At 33.4% G+C, this 21,495-nt stretch overlaps 1 protein-coding gene across 5 annotated transcripts in view; it reads left to right on the top strand.

Moving 5' to 3' along the window:
- Positions 1–21,495, top strand: part of LOC143223119 (cysteine protease ATG4B-like) — a 62,798-nt gene that overhangs the window by 14,088 nt on the left and 27,215 nt on the right. For 3 of the 5 annotated variants that reach the window (XM_076450624.1, XM_076450615.1, XM_076450642.1), the window contains 6 exons: positions 817–915; positions 2,301–2,372; positions 14,970–15,068; positions 17,868–17,966; positions 19,067–19,139; positions 20,182–20,261. In XM_076450624.1, the coding sequence (XP_076306739.1) occupies positions 817–915; positions 2,301–2,372; positions 14,970–15,068; positions 17,868–17,966; positions 19,067–19,139; positions 20,182–20,261 (522 nt within the window). The remainder of the gene's footprint in view (positions 1–816; positions 916–2,300; positions 2,373–14,969; positions 15,069–17,867; positions 17,967–19,066; positions 19,140–20,181; positions 20,262–21,495) is intronic. The other 2 variants (XM_076450632.1, XM_076450651.1) reach the window with 1 other exon arrangement.

Genomic DNA, 21,495 nt, shown 5'->3' with positions numbered 1-21,495 from the left:
TGAAAAATGTTTAACACTGTTATGAGGTTAACATGAGTAAGTTTGTCTGTTAATCTTCTCTGAAGTTTAAATTAAATACCATAACTGAACTTTATGAACTTTAGCTAATGGAATTTAAAAGCTATGTAACTATTTCTGCAAGATAAAAGTATACTTGTCAGATTTGTACATGTACAGTTTTTAGTTACACTAATGAAATAAAGAGAAGTTGCAGCTTTTGACCCACATTACAGTTGTATATGGGTAATGATTAGGGTGTTTAACTCGCAATCTGTGGGCTGTAGGATCAAAACTTGTCTCTGAACATGGCCTTTTAGCTTGTGGTGGTGGTGGGGGTTCAATCCTTATATCAGTTGATAAAGAATATCCCAATAATTGGCAGTGGGTGGTGTTGACTCAGTGCCATTTTTGTAGTCCATCACTTCAAAATTAAGAACTAGTTTGGATAGTGTCTGAGTAACTTTACATGTAATACAGGGTGTTCAGAAAGTCACTGTGCAGTTTTGTAATCATATTTTAACAGCATTCATTCAGTCTATTTCAAGCTAGCAACTGACAGCAGTGTTTAGAAACAAAATAAGAAGGATCCAAGCCTGTATTGGTGCAACGGGGGTCACTTTCAACATTGTTTATAATTGTCAATCATATTTACCTCCTGTATTCTATATTGAAACATGTCTGTAAATAAATATATAAGTGCACAGTGACTTTCCGAACACCCTGTACAACAAATAGACAAAGATCATTTTGGGGTGAAAAGTTTTATATATATAATGCTAGAAAAAAAAGATAACTGAACAATGTTGGTTTTTGCAGCAGCCATGACATATGAAACTGGAGTGGTTGACTATGAAGATTTTCCACAAACTGAAGAACCTGTCTGGATTTTGGGAAAAAAATATAGTACACTGTATGGTAAGTTGATGGTTTTCAAAGTTTTCATAGCAGAATCTATAATTTATTGAAAGGGATCTATGCTCCTTAGATAAAATTTTGTTGACCACAAATATTAACAAATTTGTTCCATTTTTATCTCATGGAACACCATTTCACAGTAAATTTTGAAAGGTATTTTTTCTTCTATCATGTTTTTCTTGAAGTAGGTGTGTCATATTACATTAGTTTATTTTTAAGTTTGGTGTGTGTGTTCAACATTGTTTTTATTTTTCATGTTCATTTTCTTAAATTTTATTTTGCCCAAGAATTAAGATTTTATAAATATCTTCATTGGAAGTTACTTACAGACTTCTGATCCCTTTGTAATGTAACCTAAAAGTTGTGCAATTCTTTCTCATTTTTCCTGAAATATAACTTCATTAAGAATTTGTCTTCAGACTGAAGCAGTTGGTGTCTATTCCAATCTTTTTTAAATATATCATTTATGATGATTGCTACAATGGCCTCTTTCTTTTAACTGAGATTTTTCAAATGCTGTAGCATAAATGACAGTATATAGTATTTGGGAAAATTTCATTTTAGAATAACACTGTTATTAATGGTTTTTTTGCACTATTTGATGATTAACAATTGAAACACACAATAATTCTTGAATGTATGTTTGATTTGCTTTCTACCTTTCCAAGTTAATTCTTTGTTATTATCAGTAATAAATAATTGCTGATTTGATGAGGCATGTTAGTTACTATTTATACATTATTTAATTTCCTTTGTTTATTTAAGTACATTATATTTGTATATTTTAATTGATAAGATCACAGCTATATCGTGTGTTTATACATAAAATCTGGTATCATGGCATTTGACTGCTACATAAATTTACTGCCATAGTAAATGACTGCTGATATATTTTACTGATGGAAAATAATGTTTTCATAACAAAAACATTTGTAACTTATAAAAAAGCAAAAAAAACAAACAAACAAACTATTCCACTAAATCTGATTGTTAATAATATTGAATAATAAAGTAATTGAATAAGTTGATATAACAAAGTAGCTTAATAATTCCCTAAAAAAAAAGTCTATCACTGTATAGCAAATATGTTAACTGTTATTTATGTTAATATGGGTTCAATTTTATAATGTAATATTTGTGTTCAAGGTTTTTTAACATGATTATTGTTGTTTTTATAAAAATCCCAATAATATAATTTCTATACATGCAGAAAACCTTAAAATGAAACAATTAATTGCTACATGTCTCTTTGCCAGCAGTGAAATTTGCTAACAGTCATTTACTATGGGGGTAAAACATTGTGGCAATCAAATCAGCAGTCAAATGACTAGTAGTAAAATGTCAAAGAACCAGGAAATATAATTTGATTAATCTGTATTTTTCAGATTTAGAAGAACTCAGAAATGATGTTAAGTCAAAATTATGGTTTACATACAGAAAGAATTTTGCACCAATTGGTAAGTTATAACTTACTTAAATTTGAGGAGTACACCTTTAGAATATTTTTAAACTTCTCTTGTTTGTGATAGTTTCTAAATGAGTAATTTGTAATGGCCTTTTCTGAAACATTTGACTCTATTTTTTTTGCTGTAATGATACTCTAAAGTTTTTAAAATAACATTAAATCTAGACGTGTATTTGTAGAGCACATACTTTGCTGTACCTCTAACCACCCTCTGGATACAGGTACATAAAGATAAATCTCGTAACATTTTTACAGAATTAATTAAAGTTTAATGAAACTACTTTTATTTTTTAACAATGAAAACAAACTTGGCATATAAACAGGGCCGTAGATCCTGGGTGGGATGGGTAGGATACATCCCCTCTTCATTTTAGGTGGGGGTATGGTGCATACAATCATCCCCCCCCTACAATTTGGTCTGTTGAATTGTTTTATTCCATCACAGGCCTACAAATTGTGTTTGTTCTTGTGATTCTTGTGTCCTTACCAATCAAATTACATAATTAGGCCTAGATGTAGGCATTTTCAGTAGCCGAAATGTGCATCTTTAATATAGGCGTGCTTCTAAGCTTTTCGATCTAAGCGATAGTTTACAAGTATCAGTCAGTAGGCCTAATTATACATGCAAGTATTGTGGCAACAAGATTACTCTGTGACTGCATGTTTACAGCTTTCAGGTTCACGTAATCAGAGATTACTAATTTGCAAATTGAACAGTCCACATAAGTGGTTGCAAAAATCATTCCCCCATCGGGTGTAAAAGATCTACGCCCCTGCTTATAAACATACCTAATAAATCAAATTTTAATATAAGTATTTATTTCTTAATTTCAAAAGGACATTTTTAAATAAATCATATGATACTTGTGCATTATTGATTACCCACTTCTCTCTACCCCTGCTTTAGCTTTTGAATTTTAATACAACTTAGACTTATAGTATAGATAGAGCCTTCAGTCGTGTTGCTTTATAGAAATATAAACTAGAAAGTCAAACCCACATGCCATGTCCTCCTATCTGATACTTTCTTTAAAAAAAAGTCAGTAATTTTCTCTGATGTTTGCTGTTACATCATATATAACCAACAGAAGGACAAGATTTTAATTTACTAAATTACATACAACACTAGCTTGTTCTGATATTAACTTTTAAATTATTCAGTCTACAGATTCAAAGTAGCTATCACAAAGCTCACCTTGAACACAGTAAAAAATCACTTTAACATACAATTTTTTTCATTCAGAAAGCCAGTTAAATTACAGTAGTTATAGGATATTGTATGCTTTGTGCATATCATTATTGTATGTTTTAAGTCGAATATTTGAAATAAGTGACAACAATCCTAGCAAAAATCAGGTTTAACTTTCATTGAAAATTTAAGTCTTCAACTGCTAAAAGAAAGTGCAAGACTCATAGGTGAGTGCTAAATTTCTTCACGTTTATGCATAGTTTTTACTTGTTGTTATAAAAATAACTAAAATATAAAAATTAGAAACTTGTTAGATTAGATGAGATAGCGTAAATCATAAAACATTAAAGAAAAACATTTGTCAGTGAGGCATGTACACGATCTCCACAAAAGTTGTGTACTTCAATAATTTGTTTAATCTTAACTTGGCTTTTTGGATATGGCTCAAAGAGCAATAAAATAAATTTAAAACAGGTGTACACTGTAACAAGCTTCAGGCCTTTTAGGATTAATAATTATTTTCTGTTACAACCTGCAATTTTTCTAAAATAAGAAAAAGGATAACTTAGATTTATTTCGTATTTTTTGTTGTGATTACAAAATTGAGTCCATGTAGTGTTAGGATAGAGAAAATAATTAAAATATTAAGTTTTATTGTAAAAACATTTGGAGGTCCTAAAGGTTATACGAATGAAATTTAAAAATTGATAAAACTATTTTTAATCTTAACATGAATGTTGTTTCTTTCAGAGTAGTTGTAACCCGAATCAGAATGTCACTCCATGAGTTCATGGACAAATCTTGAGTAAAAATACTTAATAAAAAAATCTGATTTTTTGCATGCAAAAGTCTTGTAAAGTTTACAAGAAGCTTGCAAAATTTCTTGAATATGCATTTATAATATTAAAAGTTTTAGTGTGTATAGTTTTTAATGATTACATGGTGGTGAAAAAAAAGCTTCAAATGACCAATACTACATACAAAGAGATAAACACAGCTTTATACTCTCTTTTAAACCCCTTGGTGTGGATTCCTGTACGTGGTGAGACGACTTCCCAGGGAAGGTTCTGTTCTTTCAGTTTACCTCTTCAGAGATCTAAGCATCCACCAACGTGTTTGTTGTGTGTGGCGACCCGTGAAGGAGAGTAGAGGATACTGGTGATTGAGGGGTCCAACCCTAATACACCACTTTGGCCTTGAATTCCTGTAGATGGGCAGCCTTGGGGTGGTCCCCCTTGTGTTAGTCAGTTGGTCCACTTGAGCTAGGGTCAACCAAGTACCAGTGTTGGAAGTTCTCAAAAGGAGTTGTGGACATTTTGTCTGATGCTGGAGTTTGGATATAGTGCTCACGAAACACTGGCATTGCTGCAGTGCCCTTGCTTGACATTGTAGTGCATCCCCTCGTACCTCAGTGGGCACCGAAATTTCTTTTTTGTCCTATGGATCCTCCAAATAAAAATTTAAATAAAATAGTGAAAAAACAGACAATAGGTAAACAATCACGTCTTGAAGTTTCTGAGCAGCAATCTTCAATACCTGTACCACCTGTTGTACCTCATTTTCTTATCCTATATTCTCTTTCAGAAAAACCTTTAGGGCAAATGTTCCCCTTTTTTATTAAGAAGGGACTAGAGGTACTTGCTGTCTCTCCAAAGTCAGTAAAGAAGCTTCGATCTGGAGACATATTGGTGGAAACATCCAAATCTCAACACAGTGAACTCCTTGAATTCAAAGGCAGTTGGGGATATACCTATTGAGGTTACACCTCATGCTACTTTGAATTCATCATGAGGAGTTATTGTTTAGAGGGATTTGAAGAACATCCCCAAGTCAGAGATTCTCACTGATTTCTCCATCCAAGGAGTTTGTGCAGTGAGATGTATCTCTACTCGCAAAGATGGAGTTACATTGCCGACCAATATCCTCGTTCTGACATTTACATCACCACGTGCACCTGCCACCATCAAGGCAGGTTATCTTAATTGCAGGGTATGGCCATACATTCCAAACCCTCTCCTATGTTTCCAGTGTCAGAGGTTCATTCACTCAAAGACGTTATGTCGTGGTTTCCTGACATGCTCTTGTTGTGGTGGCAAGGACCATGATGCCTATGAGTATGAAACAGACCCACATTGTGTTAATTGCAATGGCTCTCACCCATCCTACTTTCGTTCTTGTGCTAAATGGTTGGAAGAAAAAGAGGTGCAGCATTTGAAAATGATTCATAACATTACTTATCCTGCTGCTGCACTTTGTTCCACAACTAGAGTGGGAGTCCAGACAGATTTCTGTGCCTCCAAGAGAATTGTTCTCAAAACAAATGAAAAGCTTTTTGACCTCCTTGGTTAAAAAAGTTGATGAACCAACTTGTACACCCATCTCTGTCCCTTCCATACATTCCAACAAGCCCCAAGATCCATATCATTTGGTTCCAGGTACAGGCATTGTTTTGGATACATCTTCTTCTCCCACCCCAAGATACAAAACAATCTTTTGTTCACATCCTCAGTCACTGAATCCCCTTCCAACAACAAAGACCTGTCCAATCGACCCAGGGCAGGATTCATGGAAGTTGATAGACCTCCTTTGAATAAGGACAGTAAGGAAAAAAAGGACGTGGTCGTAAAAAGAAGGGCTCTCCAGCCAATTCAACTTCATGTAATTAAAAATGGCCACATTGATACAATGAATCTGTTGAGGTTAACGTTCTAATCTGGATGACATCAATACACTGATTGCTTCCTACCATCCTGTATGTCTTTCTTTTGAGGAAACATTTCTGAAACCTGCCGATATAGTCACCTTTCGACAGTTTTCTTTGTACAGAAATGACAGGCTGTGTGATGGACCAGTGCATGGAGGGATGGCACTGTTGGTTGATGAGCATGTGCCCAACCTGTCTTTGTCACTCAACACACTCTTGGAGGCTGTAGCCATCTGTGTTTCCTTGGGTCATACCATCACTGTTTGTTCTCTCTACCTGTCACTTGGAGAGACATATGATCAATCAGACCTTGTAGCTCTCAATGAACAGTTGTTGTCTCCCATTTTAATCCTGGGGGACTTTAATGGACATCATCCCCTCTGGGGAAGTGCTGTTATTGATAGGGAGGGGTTGCTCTGCAGTGCATATGCTTTCTGATCACAGCCTTTGGGTCATTCCATGTCAAATCATCCAGGGGGCTGCAGGTGACCCCCACAGAATGCCTTGAAAAAATTCATATGTGCTCATCTACCCATACAGTGAAAAATTGCCAAAGATTAGATCAGTATCTCTAATAGTTTCTGATTTACAGCCCTGTAAAATTTAATTAATTTTCTTTTATTTTTGGTGAATTCATTTTTGGGCAACTTTGGATGCTTGAAGCTGCAAGAGTAATGGTGGTAGAAGGCTGAAATTTGCTACATTGACTGAATTAATCCCACAGAATTAAAAAAAAAAAATGGTCTCAAACCAAGTTTATCTCTCTTAGGATTTACATAGTGAGGTTGTTAAATCACCTGAAAACCCAAAATCGTAAAAAACTTTGGTTTATTTAATAAGCCATAACTCTTGAGACTTAATATGATACAAAGCTGATTTTTTTTTTCAAATTTCCTATAACATATTGGTTGATAAACAAGCAATTGTTGTAGTTAAGTCTGTTTGATCTCCTGTAAAAAAATGTAGCTGCATGCAACTTTTTATGATTTAACTAAAAATAGCCCTACTTCAGGCCACAGTTTGACCATGTCACCAATTATTCAGCCTTTTCAGAATTTTACCATATATTCTTACATCTGAATATGATCTCCAAAAAAAAAGTCAGGATGGTGTTCAACCTACTTTTTGAGTTATAATTTTTTAAAGTATCCTCTGACCATACGTTTATTATTTAAAAAACAATTCAGTTCAGGTGCATTACTGTGTGCAAATGTATCCATACAAGAGCAATGGTGCTAGTGTTTAGCTCTTCAGGGAGAGTTTCCTTAGGTGTAAATGTCTCCGAGTCAGATTCAGCTGTTTCCATTTCAGAAGGGCCTGGTATATCCTCTGGTGGATGTTGAGCCAAATTCTTTCAACAGCTGATGCACAGCTTTTGTCCTGGTTTTACTCCTGCCATTTTGGCAGTGTCCTGATCCACTGTGCAAATGGATCCTGCAGCAAGCAAATATTTAGAATTACTTTATTGTGTAAAATAATAATTTAACAGGCAGCCTAATTAAAATTTTGACACACACAATTGGATAATATAACAGAGAGAATAAATGTTCAATTCGTAAAACTGGGACTCAATAATCTGATGTCTAAAATGATATTTCCACTCTAGATATATGGAAATATTACAATTTACTTACTTGATATTTTTTTTGCATGGATGAGCTGAGGGTCAGCACAAAATCTTTTATCATTTTCACAGCAAGTGAAGAACATCTTCTCATGATGAAAACACACTAAAACAATGTTATTCTGTTGAACATCTGATCTCCATGTTAAAAGTGTTATTTCTTCAGTGGAAAATGAATCCAGTTTTTTTAGTCCAGTTTTATGGCTATACTTCTTTAAGTGACATGGATCAGCTAAATGAGTTCCTATACTGCACTCGGGTAAATGATGCATACCCTCCATCTCGCGGTGGTCATAATGGTCAGATGATTCCTGAGATTACGTCACTTGCTTTTATGCTGATCTATTATTGAGCAATAATTTTTTTTACAAATATGTAATTCAAATAAATCAATTAAGTTATTTAGGCTGCCTGGTAATTTATTATTTTTCACAACCTTAATTTGTTTAGAGATCATGTTCAGAAATGTAAGAATATATGGTAAAGGCTGATTAAAATTTTTCAATGGGATGCATAATTTTTTAAAAAATTGTATGGATATATTTGCACACAGTAACACATCTGAATTGAAGTTTTCATTTTCAAGTACAAAACGTATGGTCAGAGGATACTTTAAAACATTATAACTCAAAAAGAAGGTTGAACACCATCTTGATTTTTTTTGTAGATCATATTCAGAGATGTAAGAATATATGGTAAAAATCTCAAAAGGCTGAATAACTGGTGACATGGTCAAACTGTGGCCTGGAGTAGGGCTATTTTTAGTTAAGTCATAAAAGGTTGCATGCAACTAAATTTATTTACAGGAGATCTAATAGACTTTTCATTACAACAATTGCTGATTTATCAACTGATATGTTATAGGATATTTGAAGAAAATATTCAACTTTGTATCATATTAAGTCTTAGAGCTATGGCTTATTAAATAAACCAATGTGTTCTATGATTTTGGGTTTTCAGGTGAATTTACAGTCTCATTATGATATTCCTAAGAGAGATAAACTTGGTTTGAGACCATATTTGAATTCTGTGAGATTAATTCAGTCAGTGTAGCAAATTTCAGCCTTCTACCACCATTACTCTTGCAGCTTTAAGCAGCCAAAGTTACACAAAAAGGATTTTGTCAAAAATAACAAAATATTAATTAAATTTTACAGGGCTGTAAATCAGAAACTATTAAGAGAGATATTGATCTAATTTTTGGCAATTTTTCACAATATGGGTAGATGAGCACATATGAATTTTTTCAAGGCATTCTGAGGGGGTCACCTGGAAAATTTTCCAAAGTCTGGATGATTTGACATGGAATGACCCCTTTCTCTTTTAAATACTGGTTCTTATACTTAATTTCAGGTACCTAGTCAGTCCTTTACTGCTATTCATCTCTCAGTTTGCTCCCCTTCATTATTCTCCCATTTTTCATGGAGGGTTGACAGTAACCCACGTGGTTGATGTATCCTGACTCGTGCCTCATTGGAAGCTGGATCAAGTCATCTGGCTCTCCTTCACTGCTCTTGCAGAACTAGATCCTGCCATCATCTCTCAACCATCAATAGACAACTGTGTGGTAGTAGTAACTGACAATATTATACAAGCAGGTGCTCAATGTATTCCTAAAACCTTGTCACGTTTTCCACTATATCTTCGACCATGGTGGAATCCTGGCTGCCACAGGGCACAGAAGGCTCAAAATCAGGCCTGGGATATTTTCTGTAGATATCCCATGCTTTCAAACTGCATTGCTTTCCAGTGGGCCCATGCACACACTCAGTGGGCAACACAATTCTGTCCCACTCTCGATCTTACTCCCTGATGGCCAAGAAGTAGCTGATATCCGGAGCATCGCCGATACTCAACGTGAAAGCTTTTGCTGGGTCTCTAGCACTTCTGCTTCTTCCTCCACCTTCTTAGCCATCAAGACTCAGGCAGAGCGTTCACCTCTTTCCTTTCAAGCTTTTGAATTATATGACTATAATCATCCCTTTACACTGGTGGAACTGAAACTGGCCCTTCATCAGTCTGGCAGTACATCGATTGGACCAGATGGTGCAGCATGTCATAGTGTACATTGGTTGGACCACATGATGTACATTATGACATGCTGCACCATCTATCTCCTGCTTCTCTTGATATTCTTCTGATTGTTTTTAATGGGATCTGGCAGGAGAATGTATTTCCTGATGCCAGGCTATTGTCCTACCTTTCTCTAAGCCTGAGAAGGATCCCAAGATTCCTTCAAACTACTGTCCATTTGCTTTGATGAGCTGTTTTTGTGATACCTTAAAGAGGATGGTTAATGCTCATCTTGTTTGGCTCCTTGATACAAACAACCTCCTCTCACTCATCCAATGGGGGTTCTGATAACAGCACTCCACCATGGACCACCTGATTCAACTTGAAATGTTAATCACAGAAGCCTTTCTCAAACGACAACATCTTGTATCAATATTCTTTGACATTGAGAAGGCTTATGACACAACATTGAGGTATGGCATTTTGTGAGACCTCTATATATATGGGTTACATGGCAATTTGCCCATTTTTATTAGTTTTTTAATGCACAAGAGATTCCAAGTTCGTGTGGGTTCGACACTTTCCCATTCTTTTCTACAGGAACTTGGAGTCCCTCAGGGCTGTGTTTTGAGTGTCACACTTTTCAGTATAAAGATTAATGCCATCACTGAACAACTCCCTCTCACTGTTGGAAACGGGCTCTGTGTTGACAACTTTCACATCTCATATCAGTCGTTGAACATGAGATATAATGAGTGGCAGCTACAAACTGCCTTCAATTGTTTACTGAATTGGATCACAGCAAACGGCTTTAGCTTCTCTGTCTCTCTGAAACCATTTGCATGCACATTTGCTGCCAATGGGGTATTCACCCTGATCCTGAACTCTATATTGGTGAAGTTGCGCTGCCTGTGGTCCCTGAGACCATGTTTTTGGGGCTTATGTTTGACTGTAAGCTGACCTTTATACCACACATTAAGCAGCTACGGGTCAAATGTACAAGTGCACTGAACATCCTCTGTGGCCTCGCTACCACCACTTGGGGAGCAGATCAATGTTCTATGCTAAAGATATATCATGCTCTTATTCGATCAAAACTTCACTATGGATCACTGGTCTATGGCTCTGCCAGACCCTTGGCCTTAAAGATGCTGGACCCTGTTCATTATCAAGGACTATGACTCTGCTCTGGGGCATTCTGCACCTCCCCAGTTCAGAGCTCATACATAGTCTCATGAATCTTCTTTGCACCTCCACCGTTTGCAACTGTCTTTACTATATGCTTTGAAACTTTGTTATTTATCAAAGCATCTCCCCTGGGTTTGTGTGTTCCTTTCTCGGTGGGCCATACTTTTTAAAAACAGATGATCTGCCATTGCTGCTTTTGACCTTCATATCCAGATGCAGTTGGATGAATTGGGTCTGTCCTTAGATAACATTGCAGTATCCACTGGTCAGCCCATCCCCCCCATGGCTTATTACAGCTCACAAATGTGACCTTTCATAAAGTCATCTGAAAAAGGCAGATACTCCCGATTGGAAGTAGCATCTTTTATTTGCTGAATATCTTTTGAACCATCTTTCCATTCCTATTTATACAGATGGTTCAAAATCAGGTAACCCTGTGTGCTCTGTCATGGTTTGTTGCGGTTCGGTGGTAGCACACAGAATCCCCTCTACAGCTTCTGTGTTCACTGCTGAACTGTATGCCATTTCTCTTGCCCTGGATCACATAGAAGCTAAGCAGTACTCCAACTGCACTATTTATACTAACTTGCTTAGTTCTGGAATTGCTTCACATTTGTTCACACCCTGTTCTTGCTAATATTCAAAACTGACTGGCCCATTTCTCTTTAACATCTACTGCTATCCAGTTTTTCTGGATATCGGGCTACTTTGGTATTCGTGGGAACGAGCTCGCAGACACGACAGCTAAATCTATCTGCTCTGGCACTATCACCGCTTTGCCTGTTCCATACATGGGCTATGATCCTGTATTCAAGGCTCAGCTCTGTGCCAGTTGGCAGTAGATTTGGAGTGAGCAACATGAAAACAAGCTTTTCCAAATAAAACCCTGTATTGGTCTTTGGCTGTCTTGCTTCCATAAGGATCAGAAAGAGAAAGTTCTAATTAGACTACGCATTGGTCACAGTTTTTTAACTCATCATTTTCTTTTATCTGGAACTGATGCACCAGTGTGTGGTCTGTGTAATACTCAGATCACAATAAGCCACATTTTACTTTTTTGCCGTCATTACGACTCTCAACAATGGCACTATTTTAAACATGTTCTGTCCAAAGGTGTGTCCATAATGTTAGACAGTATTATTGGTGATGGTGATACTGTCCACCTTGGTAAAGTTTTTAGGTTTTTAAAGGCCATTAATCTTTTTAATATCATTTAAGTTTTTTAATTTATACATTAAAAATTTTGTAATGTGGTTCCCTTTTAAGAATCAAAGTTCATCTAGTTGATTTGAAGTTAGAAATGGCCATAACATTAAATAACTCAACACCATGACTGGAAAGGCCAACTTCAGGTAATTACGCTGCTGTTTGAACTATCCGTTTGAACTACCTGCTAGCCATCCTGGTGAGTTATTATTAAAATTTTGCTACACGTCTTTTAAAACTTTTATCACTTTTTCAAAATGGCCATAATGACACATAACCTGGAACCAGGACTGGAAAGGCCAACTTTCAGTGACTGACGGTGGTTCTTGTACTTACCTGTTAGTCTTCCTGGCAGGTTATGATAGTTACCTTTATGCTACAGAAAATCCTGTATGACTTCTTTTACTGTAGTTTCTCTCTTAACGTCATAGACTAGATGTCAAAGTTGTTTTTATACTATTTATGTTTTTAAACTCTGTTTTGTTTTACCTGCATTTCCTTTTATGAATTTTACTACATTTACTTTACTCTTACCTTTTTACTGGATGTTTGGTGCAGATAGCCTAGCTGCTTTGTGCCATGAAACACTAAATCAACCAACCAACCAATCTCTTTTAAGTGATATGACATAAACCATTAATATTGTGTTCTAGATTATGCATTCCTTTGAATACATTCTTAGATTTAACTACACTGATACAAGAGAATTCCATTATAATTTATTAAGCTTAGTAACTAAGGGTTTTTTAGAATTTTTAAAATGTAAAACTTTGAGTAGAATTAAAACAACCTATCTCCTTGAAAACGTGGATTGAAAGAATATGGAAGGCTTTTCAAAGATTAAAATTGTAGAAATAATTACTCTTGGGACCTTCTATGCCGTTGATTGGGTATTCATATGTCATATGCTATAGTAAGAGCATATAAGGGACTGTTTCAAACAATTGAAATAGTTTAACAGGGCCACTGTTTGATTCACTACTTCAGCCATATATCAGCAAAATAAAAAATATGAGGTTCTTATTTTATATTATAGGTTATCAGTATTAATAATTTGAATTCCTGATTTGTATGAAATTATTTTATTATTAGTATTTTAACATCACAAACATCTAGTTTCAAACAGTGCTGCATTCAACATGCCACTTGACTCACTAAAATCTGTATTTAGGTATGTTCTTTTAATACTTACTTTTAAATTAAACAATGGACTTGTATACAATATTAAAGTTTGATTTATAATCTACAATTTAATCCAACCTTACTGACATAATTTCATAAAATTTATGAAATAAATTCAATAAAATTTTGAATGCAAGTCAACAAACATGATGACATGGCCTTTGAACCCTGACCTGTTACAAAAGGTTAAAAGTATATTTCCTTTCATCTTTAATTTGTCATTTGTAGGTTATACTTTCACATTAATAGTTTTCCAGGACTTTCGGCTACAAATTTGACCTGTGTATTTTTAAAATTAATAGTTTGTATGTTTTCAAAATTTTAACTAGTTTTGAATGCTTGGTTAGTTTGATCAGATCCAGATAACTGACTAGGTCTTTACTATTTAAAGTGGCTAATGTTTTTATTTTGATTTGATGGTGTAAGACTTTACATGTTTTTTTTTGTGTCGGCCGACAGTACTTTCTTGTGCTTTCTATATACACACTGTATGTTCAGTTAGAAGTCTTGTTAGGTAAAGCATTAACTTTTTCAATAATCCTTGATTACCTCTTTTACCACCAAGAATTTTCATTCTTGCTTCAGAAATACTTTAGCGAGCAGAAAATACATGCCACCAAGTAAAGTTTTTTTTTTTTCATTCTAAAAGATTAGTTTTTCTTCAAAATGAGTTTGCCCAGTAAGTTTTTACAGTGCACTTGCATCTTATAATTTTATCTGTCCATGAATTTCTGTATGGTGATTTGGAATGTCTGATGAACATTTAACTTTTCCATTACTTTGCTATCTTATTGTTGCCATTGTAGTATTTTGTAGGTAAAATATTTGTTAGGTTATTCTGGTTATATTGGCTTCTCAATATGTATATAATTAAGAGTTTTATAATACATTTAAAAATCTGAATATTTTTTTGAACAAATACTGTAACTGGTTCTTTCAGTGTTCATGTTATTTTTTTTTCTTTATGGTTGTGTTTAACTTTCTTGACCACATCTGCAAGAAGTTTGAAATTAAAAAAATGTTTCTGATTTGTTACACAAGAACTTTAAGGTACTTGAGACTTGGGAAACTAGAAATAAACATTTGAAGCTTAAAATATTTTGTTGTTAATTTTTATATTTTAAAATATGTAATAGTTAAATAGTGTAACAGTTCAACCCAATATTTGACCTCTCTGGTTTTGACTTTTTTATATAATATTTTAATTGTCATTGTTTAATAAAATAAATTAACTGGTATATTGAGATAGCTTTAGATATGTAGAGAGTTAGTAATAAAATAATGTATTTGTTTTTGCTATTATTAAGACAAATTACTTATTTTCTGTCTTCTGAAGAACTAGCATTTAATATTAAATAATTAAGTTATAGTTTTAAATATACATATTGGAATGCATATTACAAATTTCACAGTATAAGTTTTTGTTCAAGACATACTGTGCTTAAATTAAAATAACAAACTGGACCATATTTCTTAACTTTAGGTGGCACTGGCCCTACAACTGACACCGGATGGGGTTGCATGCTACGATGTGGACAAATGGTTTTAGCCCAAGCTTTGATCAACCACCATCTTGGAAGAGGTATTAATATTGCATTAAAATCATTTAACAGAGCATGTAATTACTTATAAATTCACCATTAAAATATTTGTTACAATCAACCTGTAAAACATAAAGGAAGGAGACTGATTGAATTCCTAAACAGAAGAGGGTGACCATGAGAATTGTGTTTAGAATATTTATCAGCAGTATCTTAGTGGCAGTCTTTAATGGATTTTAATGTCTATAAAATAAAAACAGGCTTTAGATATACTTTTTAAAATCAAGAGAGACATTAGTTATATTATAATTTGAGTCTGGTAAATGCTTTTCCATCAGTTCCTTCTACTGATACCTTGTATTTTTAAATAGTTTCTGGAAAGATGTTTTTTTGTTTTATAAATATAAGGTTACTGAATGGCACACTACAACTTATATTGTGGTATACATGTACAATATTTTGTTTGTTCAAAATCAATAAAATATCTCATTTAAATATTGTCTCACCTTTTATAAAACTTGTTAAGAAAGAGTATATTCATTGGTCATAATGAAATAGAAAGTATTTCACAACTCTTCTCGCATAAAAATGTGTTAGTAACCAGTGATGGCCCATCTCATTGTATGCTCAAGATTCCAATGGGTACACTTAAATAGAAGATTTTAAGAACATCAGTTGAACTTTTTTTTTTTTTAAACCACACATTATGCTGTTTTTGTTCAGTGTTACCCTCTATATGCAAACATTTTTTGCATACCACAGTCCTTGGACTCTCACTTACTCCACATAAATGGTCTGCTGCATCTTCATATGTGAATTATCATGCAACAACCCTGAACTGATAGATGTGTGACACAACATTCTGATGCACATGACTTTCTGTACATGATTCTACCGAGTTGTTTCTTGTTAGGCATCTGTTTAGTGCAGACATTTTCAGTTGTGCTCACATGTTGAGTACTTGTTCTTTGTGTGGAGTAAGGCTATACAATTTATTTTGCTACAACTCGTTCAGTGTTTCTTTTAAAGAGTAACTTATATTTTCATATTTTTGAATTTTTCAGTGTCGGGGACTTTTGATTCTCTTCCCACGATCTTGAATGTCAAGGGGTCTTTGCTAAGAATATTTTGGCCATCATTCATCAGGAGATTGAACTTTGCATAAGTTGGCCTTCTTCTTCCAACAATGTTTGGGTTCCTCCTTTATTGTCTGAACCTGTTCATGATGAGTAGGATTTTGACAGCCTTTTTCATCCATCTCATTCTGCCTTCCTTTCCAAAGCTTCCCTGTGGAATTTGACAGGCCTTCCTCACCCGTTTTGGACATGATTTCTCAAGTATATTACATTTTATTCCCTTCCTCATTTTCTTATGATCCTTTTCCTTCCTTCAGTGATGTCGAGAAACCCACTTGTTGAAAAATTTATATGCAAAAACGGTTCGTTTGGGTTGAGAAAATATTTTACATAGAAGAGCGAACAACGTTTCGACCTTCTTCGGTCATCGTTCTTTCATCATTAAAATACATTGTTTTCTTTCTTTCACATGACATCATAATACATGCTGAACATTTTGTTTCTCTCTGGAGCTGGCCTGGCATGGTCAGGTGGACAGGGTGTTTGATTTGCAGTCTGAGGGTCAGAGGCTTGAATCCTCATCCCACCAAATGTTTACCTTTTCAGCTGTAGGGGTATTATAATGTGACAGTCAGTCCTGCTACTTGTTGGTAAGAGAGTAGCCAAAGAGTTGGAAGTAGGTCGTGATGATTAGCTGCTTTCCCTCTAGTTTTACACTGCTAAATTATGGATAACTAGTGCATAATAGCCCTCCTGTAGTTTTCACAAAATTAAAAAATAAACAACTCAAGTTGGTGTTTTACTTATAGTTATTATCATAAGAATCAATAGGATTGCATGATTACTCTTTATTTGATCTGTAATTTCTAAGATATAAATCTATCACAATTGTCTACAGTGTATCTGATGTAGCTTTTCCCAGACTTGACTTAACAATCATCCTGTGAAACTTGTTTTCCCATGAACTTTTATACTTTTCAGCCTTTTGCCTTCTTACCGGGGGCTGTCATTTTGATAAGAAGTTGACATTCATACTGTTATTTGTGTACAGTTATATGGCAGTGTATCACTGGAAGGAACTGAAAAAGACCAAAAGTTATGACAATGATATAAAAATACTTTACCAAAAACTTAAGCATGACATTGAATCCAAATCAAACTGTAGTATAGCCATAAGCTTTTCAAACTACAGCCAGTCTGTAGTAGTTAACAGGTATGATTTTGCTTTATATCTGTTTTTAAATAGCAAAGGTTACTTCTAGATTTTTCTTGCAAGACCCATGTCTTGCTGTATTATAAACAAAATTGCATTAAAAATTCAGTATTGTATCATAAGTATTGTTTAAGAAAATAAATGTGTTAACCATGGGTGTGAGAATTTCTAGAAACAGTCATATTACTTGATACTATCAGAGTTGATTGATCTATGATCTTTATTGCATTTTTAATGCACATTTAACTATGTATGTCTCCAAACTTATGGAAATATAGTACATTTGTTAAATTTGATATGATATTTATTCCTTTTGTATCTGTCAAATATAGAAAACTAATCAATAATGTGGTTGAAGTTACCTAAATAACCAGTTCTCTATTTAGCTCATTTCTACTCAGTTTATAAAAACATGTATTATTATTAGTTGCATGTGCAAAATAGTAAAACTTTTGTATTTAGTACTTGGCATGATATTAATATTTATAAATGTGATAATCAAACAGGCTATTTTTATGCAATATACTTTACGTTACATGTATTGATTACAGATTGGGTATGGAAACCAGAAGTTATCAATCCAACATATGTACAGATTCTTCAGATGTTTCAGGATAAAAAGAACTGTATCTACTCTATACATCAAATTGGTAATTTTTTAACTTAATTTCAGGATTGACAAGATAAACTGAATTTCATGATTTTGTTGCTACAGTTGTAGTTGTTGTTATGATACTTTTTTAGTTTTGAAAGCATCAGATAGTTCTTGAAATTCAAAATATGCTTGTTTGGTAAAGTATTTATTTGAATCTTTGTTCATGAAAAACACTTTTTATTTTATTTAGCTGGCAGATTATTTGTGCATTTCAAATGGTATGAATTGCATGTACCTTTTTGCTGAAATTGACTTTTGTAAACTTTATGAAGGATTCAGAGCAAAAACCATCCTATAACTCCAGGCAACTGCAGTTTATTAAATAAACATATCTCCCCTGCCCCCTTTTGTATTCAGTAATATTTCTCTTATGATTAAGGAAGAGCTGGTTCATAGATGAATCACCAAATATCCTGTAGTAGCATGAGTGGTGTTAACCTACTGTCATTTTAAGGTTTCACTTATTGGCTGTTCTATTCTCAGTGCATTGGTTTATCTTATATATGACTTACCTAACATTAAGTAATGCTAGTAAAATTAGCCTGGTGTCATGTTTCAAGTAATAATGGAGGTTTTAGTCTCAGTATACAATAACATATATTGATGTAGATTCATTTACAAGTACTATCATTAAGGCCAGTTAAGAAGGAAAAAGACTAAACACTTGAAGCTGTAAGTGGATATTTAAAAGAACTTGCATGGTTCAACACTTGGAACTATGATTACTATATTCATCATTGTTAGAATTCTATATTGTAAAGATTGTGAATATATAAATGAAAATGATTTTGAACAAAAGTAAAATTTCAGTGAAGTAGAACCTTGGCCAGTCTAAGTGTACAAGCTGATCTCCCTCTTGGTAATTTTGTTTGTTCTAATTAGCTAATAAAAAATATATTACTTACATCTAATATTGAAGATGGAATAAAAATGAAACTTAAAAATGCTTGGTTAACTTACTGATGTAATTGAAACCTCTTATATTGTAGAATAATTTCTGTCATCTGAAGGATTGTTATATAGTAGTGAAAGATAACAATTCAGTATTGTTCTACATTTTTTTAATCATGATGTTTTTAAAAAATATAATTATAGCACAGATGGGTGTTTCAGAAGGTAAAGCTGTAGGACAGTGGTTTGGACCTAACACTGTAGCTCAGGTGCTTAAGTAAGTTGATTCTAATTTTAGTTATTTTCCTGAAACAGAATTTTTTTTCTGTAATTCTTCTGTTTTGTTTTCACTATTTATTAAAAACTTCTAGTAACCTTTAGTGTTTGTAGGTATTACAATAGCCTTTCATATCTACATATCTTAACATATTTATTTAGCACTAAAGGTGAGACAGATTTAAAAAACGTTGAATGCATAAAATTAAAACATGTATTTCATGAATGACAAAGTGGATGTTTCTGGCATTTGTTTATCTATGGTTTGCAATATAAATTACAATAAAACTTAGATGTTAAATATATATGGTAGCAAATATCATTGTTAAAGAAAGATTAGTGTTATATATCTCTGTGACAACTTGCACACAAAAAAAACATCAGGTGATAAGATCCAGTTGCCTTTTAGTGCAGACTATAGTAGCTGTATGAAATGGATCTGGCATTACTAATGATTAGGGTGCTTGACTTAAAATCTAAGAGTTGAGAGTTCAAATCCTTGTAATGAAACATGCTCTTCCTAGAAGTTGCTGACTAAGTTGGTCACCTGGGTGTAAAAAATTATTCTCTTATAAATATATTAGCTAACCCCAAGCTAGATGGGATTGTGGGTTATGGAGAAGATATTAATTGTATGAATCAAATTTTATTCATCATCACCTAGAAATTATTGATGAATATTAGGCCTTAACATTTCTAATTATCAATTTTTTTTACATTTCTTTAACATGTTTCTGAAAAATTAGCTTTTTTTAAATCAAATTTTTGTTTAGTTTTGTTAAAACTTATGGAAATCCCTGGTGGCTGAAATATGGTAGGATTTTATAATATAATTTCATATTTTAAACATAAAGTTTTGTTAGAATATTTTTTTTTTATTTACCTTACTTCTAGTCACAGCTTCCATTTATACAGAAAATAAATCTAAGCCTGAAAAGTATGAGTCTCAAATTCAGATGTTTTAGCTTATTTAAGGAAACATGTTCAATATACGTGTTTGCATTTTATTAAAACTAATTTAATGACTCATTCTGACATATTAGAAAATTGTCTGTGTATGATGATTGGACATCGCTGGCTGTTCATGTTGCAATGGATAATACTGTGATAATTGATGATATTAGTAAGTTACATTTTTTAATAGCTCTATATCTGTTTAATACATTTGTTGAACTTATGAATATAGTAAATTTACTGATATTTTGTACTGATATCAGATGTTCATGTGTATGAATTTAACTTTATTTGATAGAGTATTTTTAAACTGAGCAAATTTATGACTACTAAAGTTTTGTGAAACACACTTTGTTGTATTCTAACCTTTATATTATTTATAGGTAAAACTTATTCTTTTTTGGAAAAAAAAGACTATGCCATTACCAGTTATGTATTTACTCTTTTCTCTCTCTTTTTTTTTTTAAATTGAAAAGTGAAAATATTCTTTTGTATAGAAATAAACCTAAACCAGTCTAATATTGTAATTGCCTTTCTGATGTCATGTTAGTTATTACTTAACCATTGCCTCATCTGCATTAACACATTGTCTGCCACATAATGAATGAAGTATTAAAAAAAAAATAAAAAAATTAAGCATTAAAAAGGTGCCAAGCAGTATTCATAGTGTCCTAAACTCATATTTCACAAGAAACATTTGGCTTTGAAACATAATTGTCTGTGATCCACTGGTGTGTCACATGCTCTATAACTAAATGTTGGTTATGATTCCTCCAGTAGGGCACATGGCAATCAATGTGTTAAGAAGCAAGGACACTAAATACTAAAAAGTTCTTGATAATGGGAAGTTACCTGAGAGAGTAAATTTCCTGTACAACCCACCAGTCTACTATTGTGTCATGAAAATCAGCTTAAGATAATTCAAGGCTCTAAATAAATTGAAATGGAGTCTTATTGGTACATGTATCTTGTTTTATTTTAATTATTTAGGTAGCTAACAGGTAGTTTTTTGTTTATAATATTTTATTGTTTCAAAACATTATGCACACTATCACTCTTTAACATGCAGTATTTTCTTGTGTAAATATATGGCTGCAGAATAAGTAGCAGATAAGATTATTGGTATGAGATGGTACTATGATACAGACTTTCTGTTACTAAATTTTGAGCCTACAGTTACAGTCAAGCCTTTTTCACAAACAGTAATTTTAATAAATCCTAAATTGATTTCTTGTGAAAGCAAGCAAGAAAGTCTTGTTTGAAAGCTGTATTTCCTGCATGGCTGTTATTATTAACTACAGGTATTTACTTTTATTCAAGATTTGTGCTTTGATAACTAAACATGCTAACTATGAAGTTTTATGAAAAGTTAAGTCATGAGTAGCCACTGATAAGTTTGACAT

The sequence above is a fragment of the Tachypleus tridentatus genome, chromosome 1 (assembly GCF_004210375.1).
Source record: "Tachypleus tridentatus isolate NWPU-2018 chromosome 1, ASM421037v1, whole genome shotgun sequence".
In the NCBI taxonomy this organism is placed as follows: Eukaryota; Metazoa; Arthropoda; class Merostomata; order Xiphosura; family Limulidae; genus Tachypleus; species Tachypleus tridentatus.
Note: the sequence above shows the minus strand (reverse complement) of the source record. Positions and strands in the feature narration are given on the sequence as shown.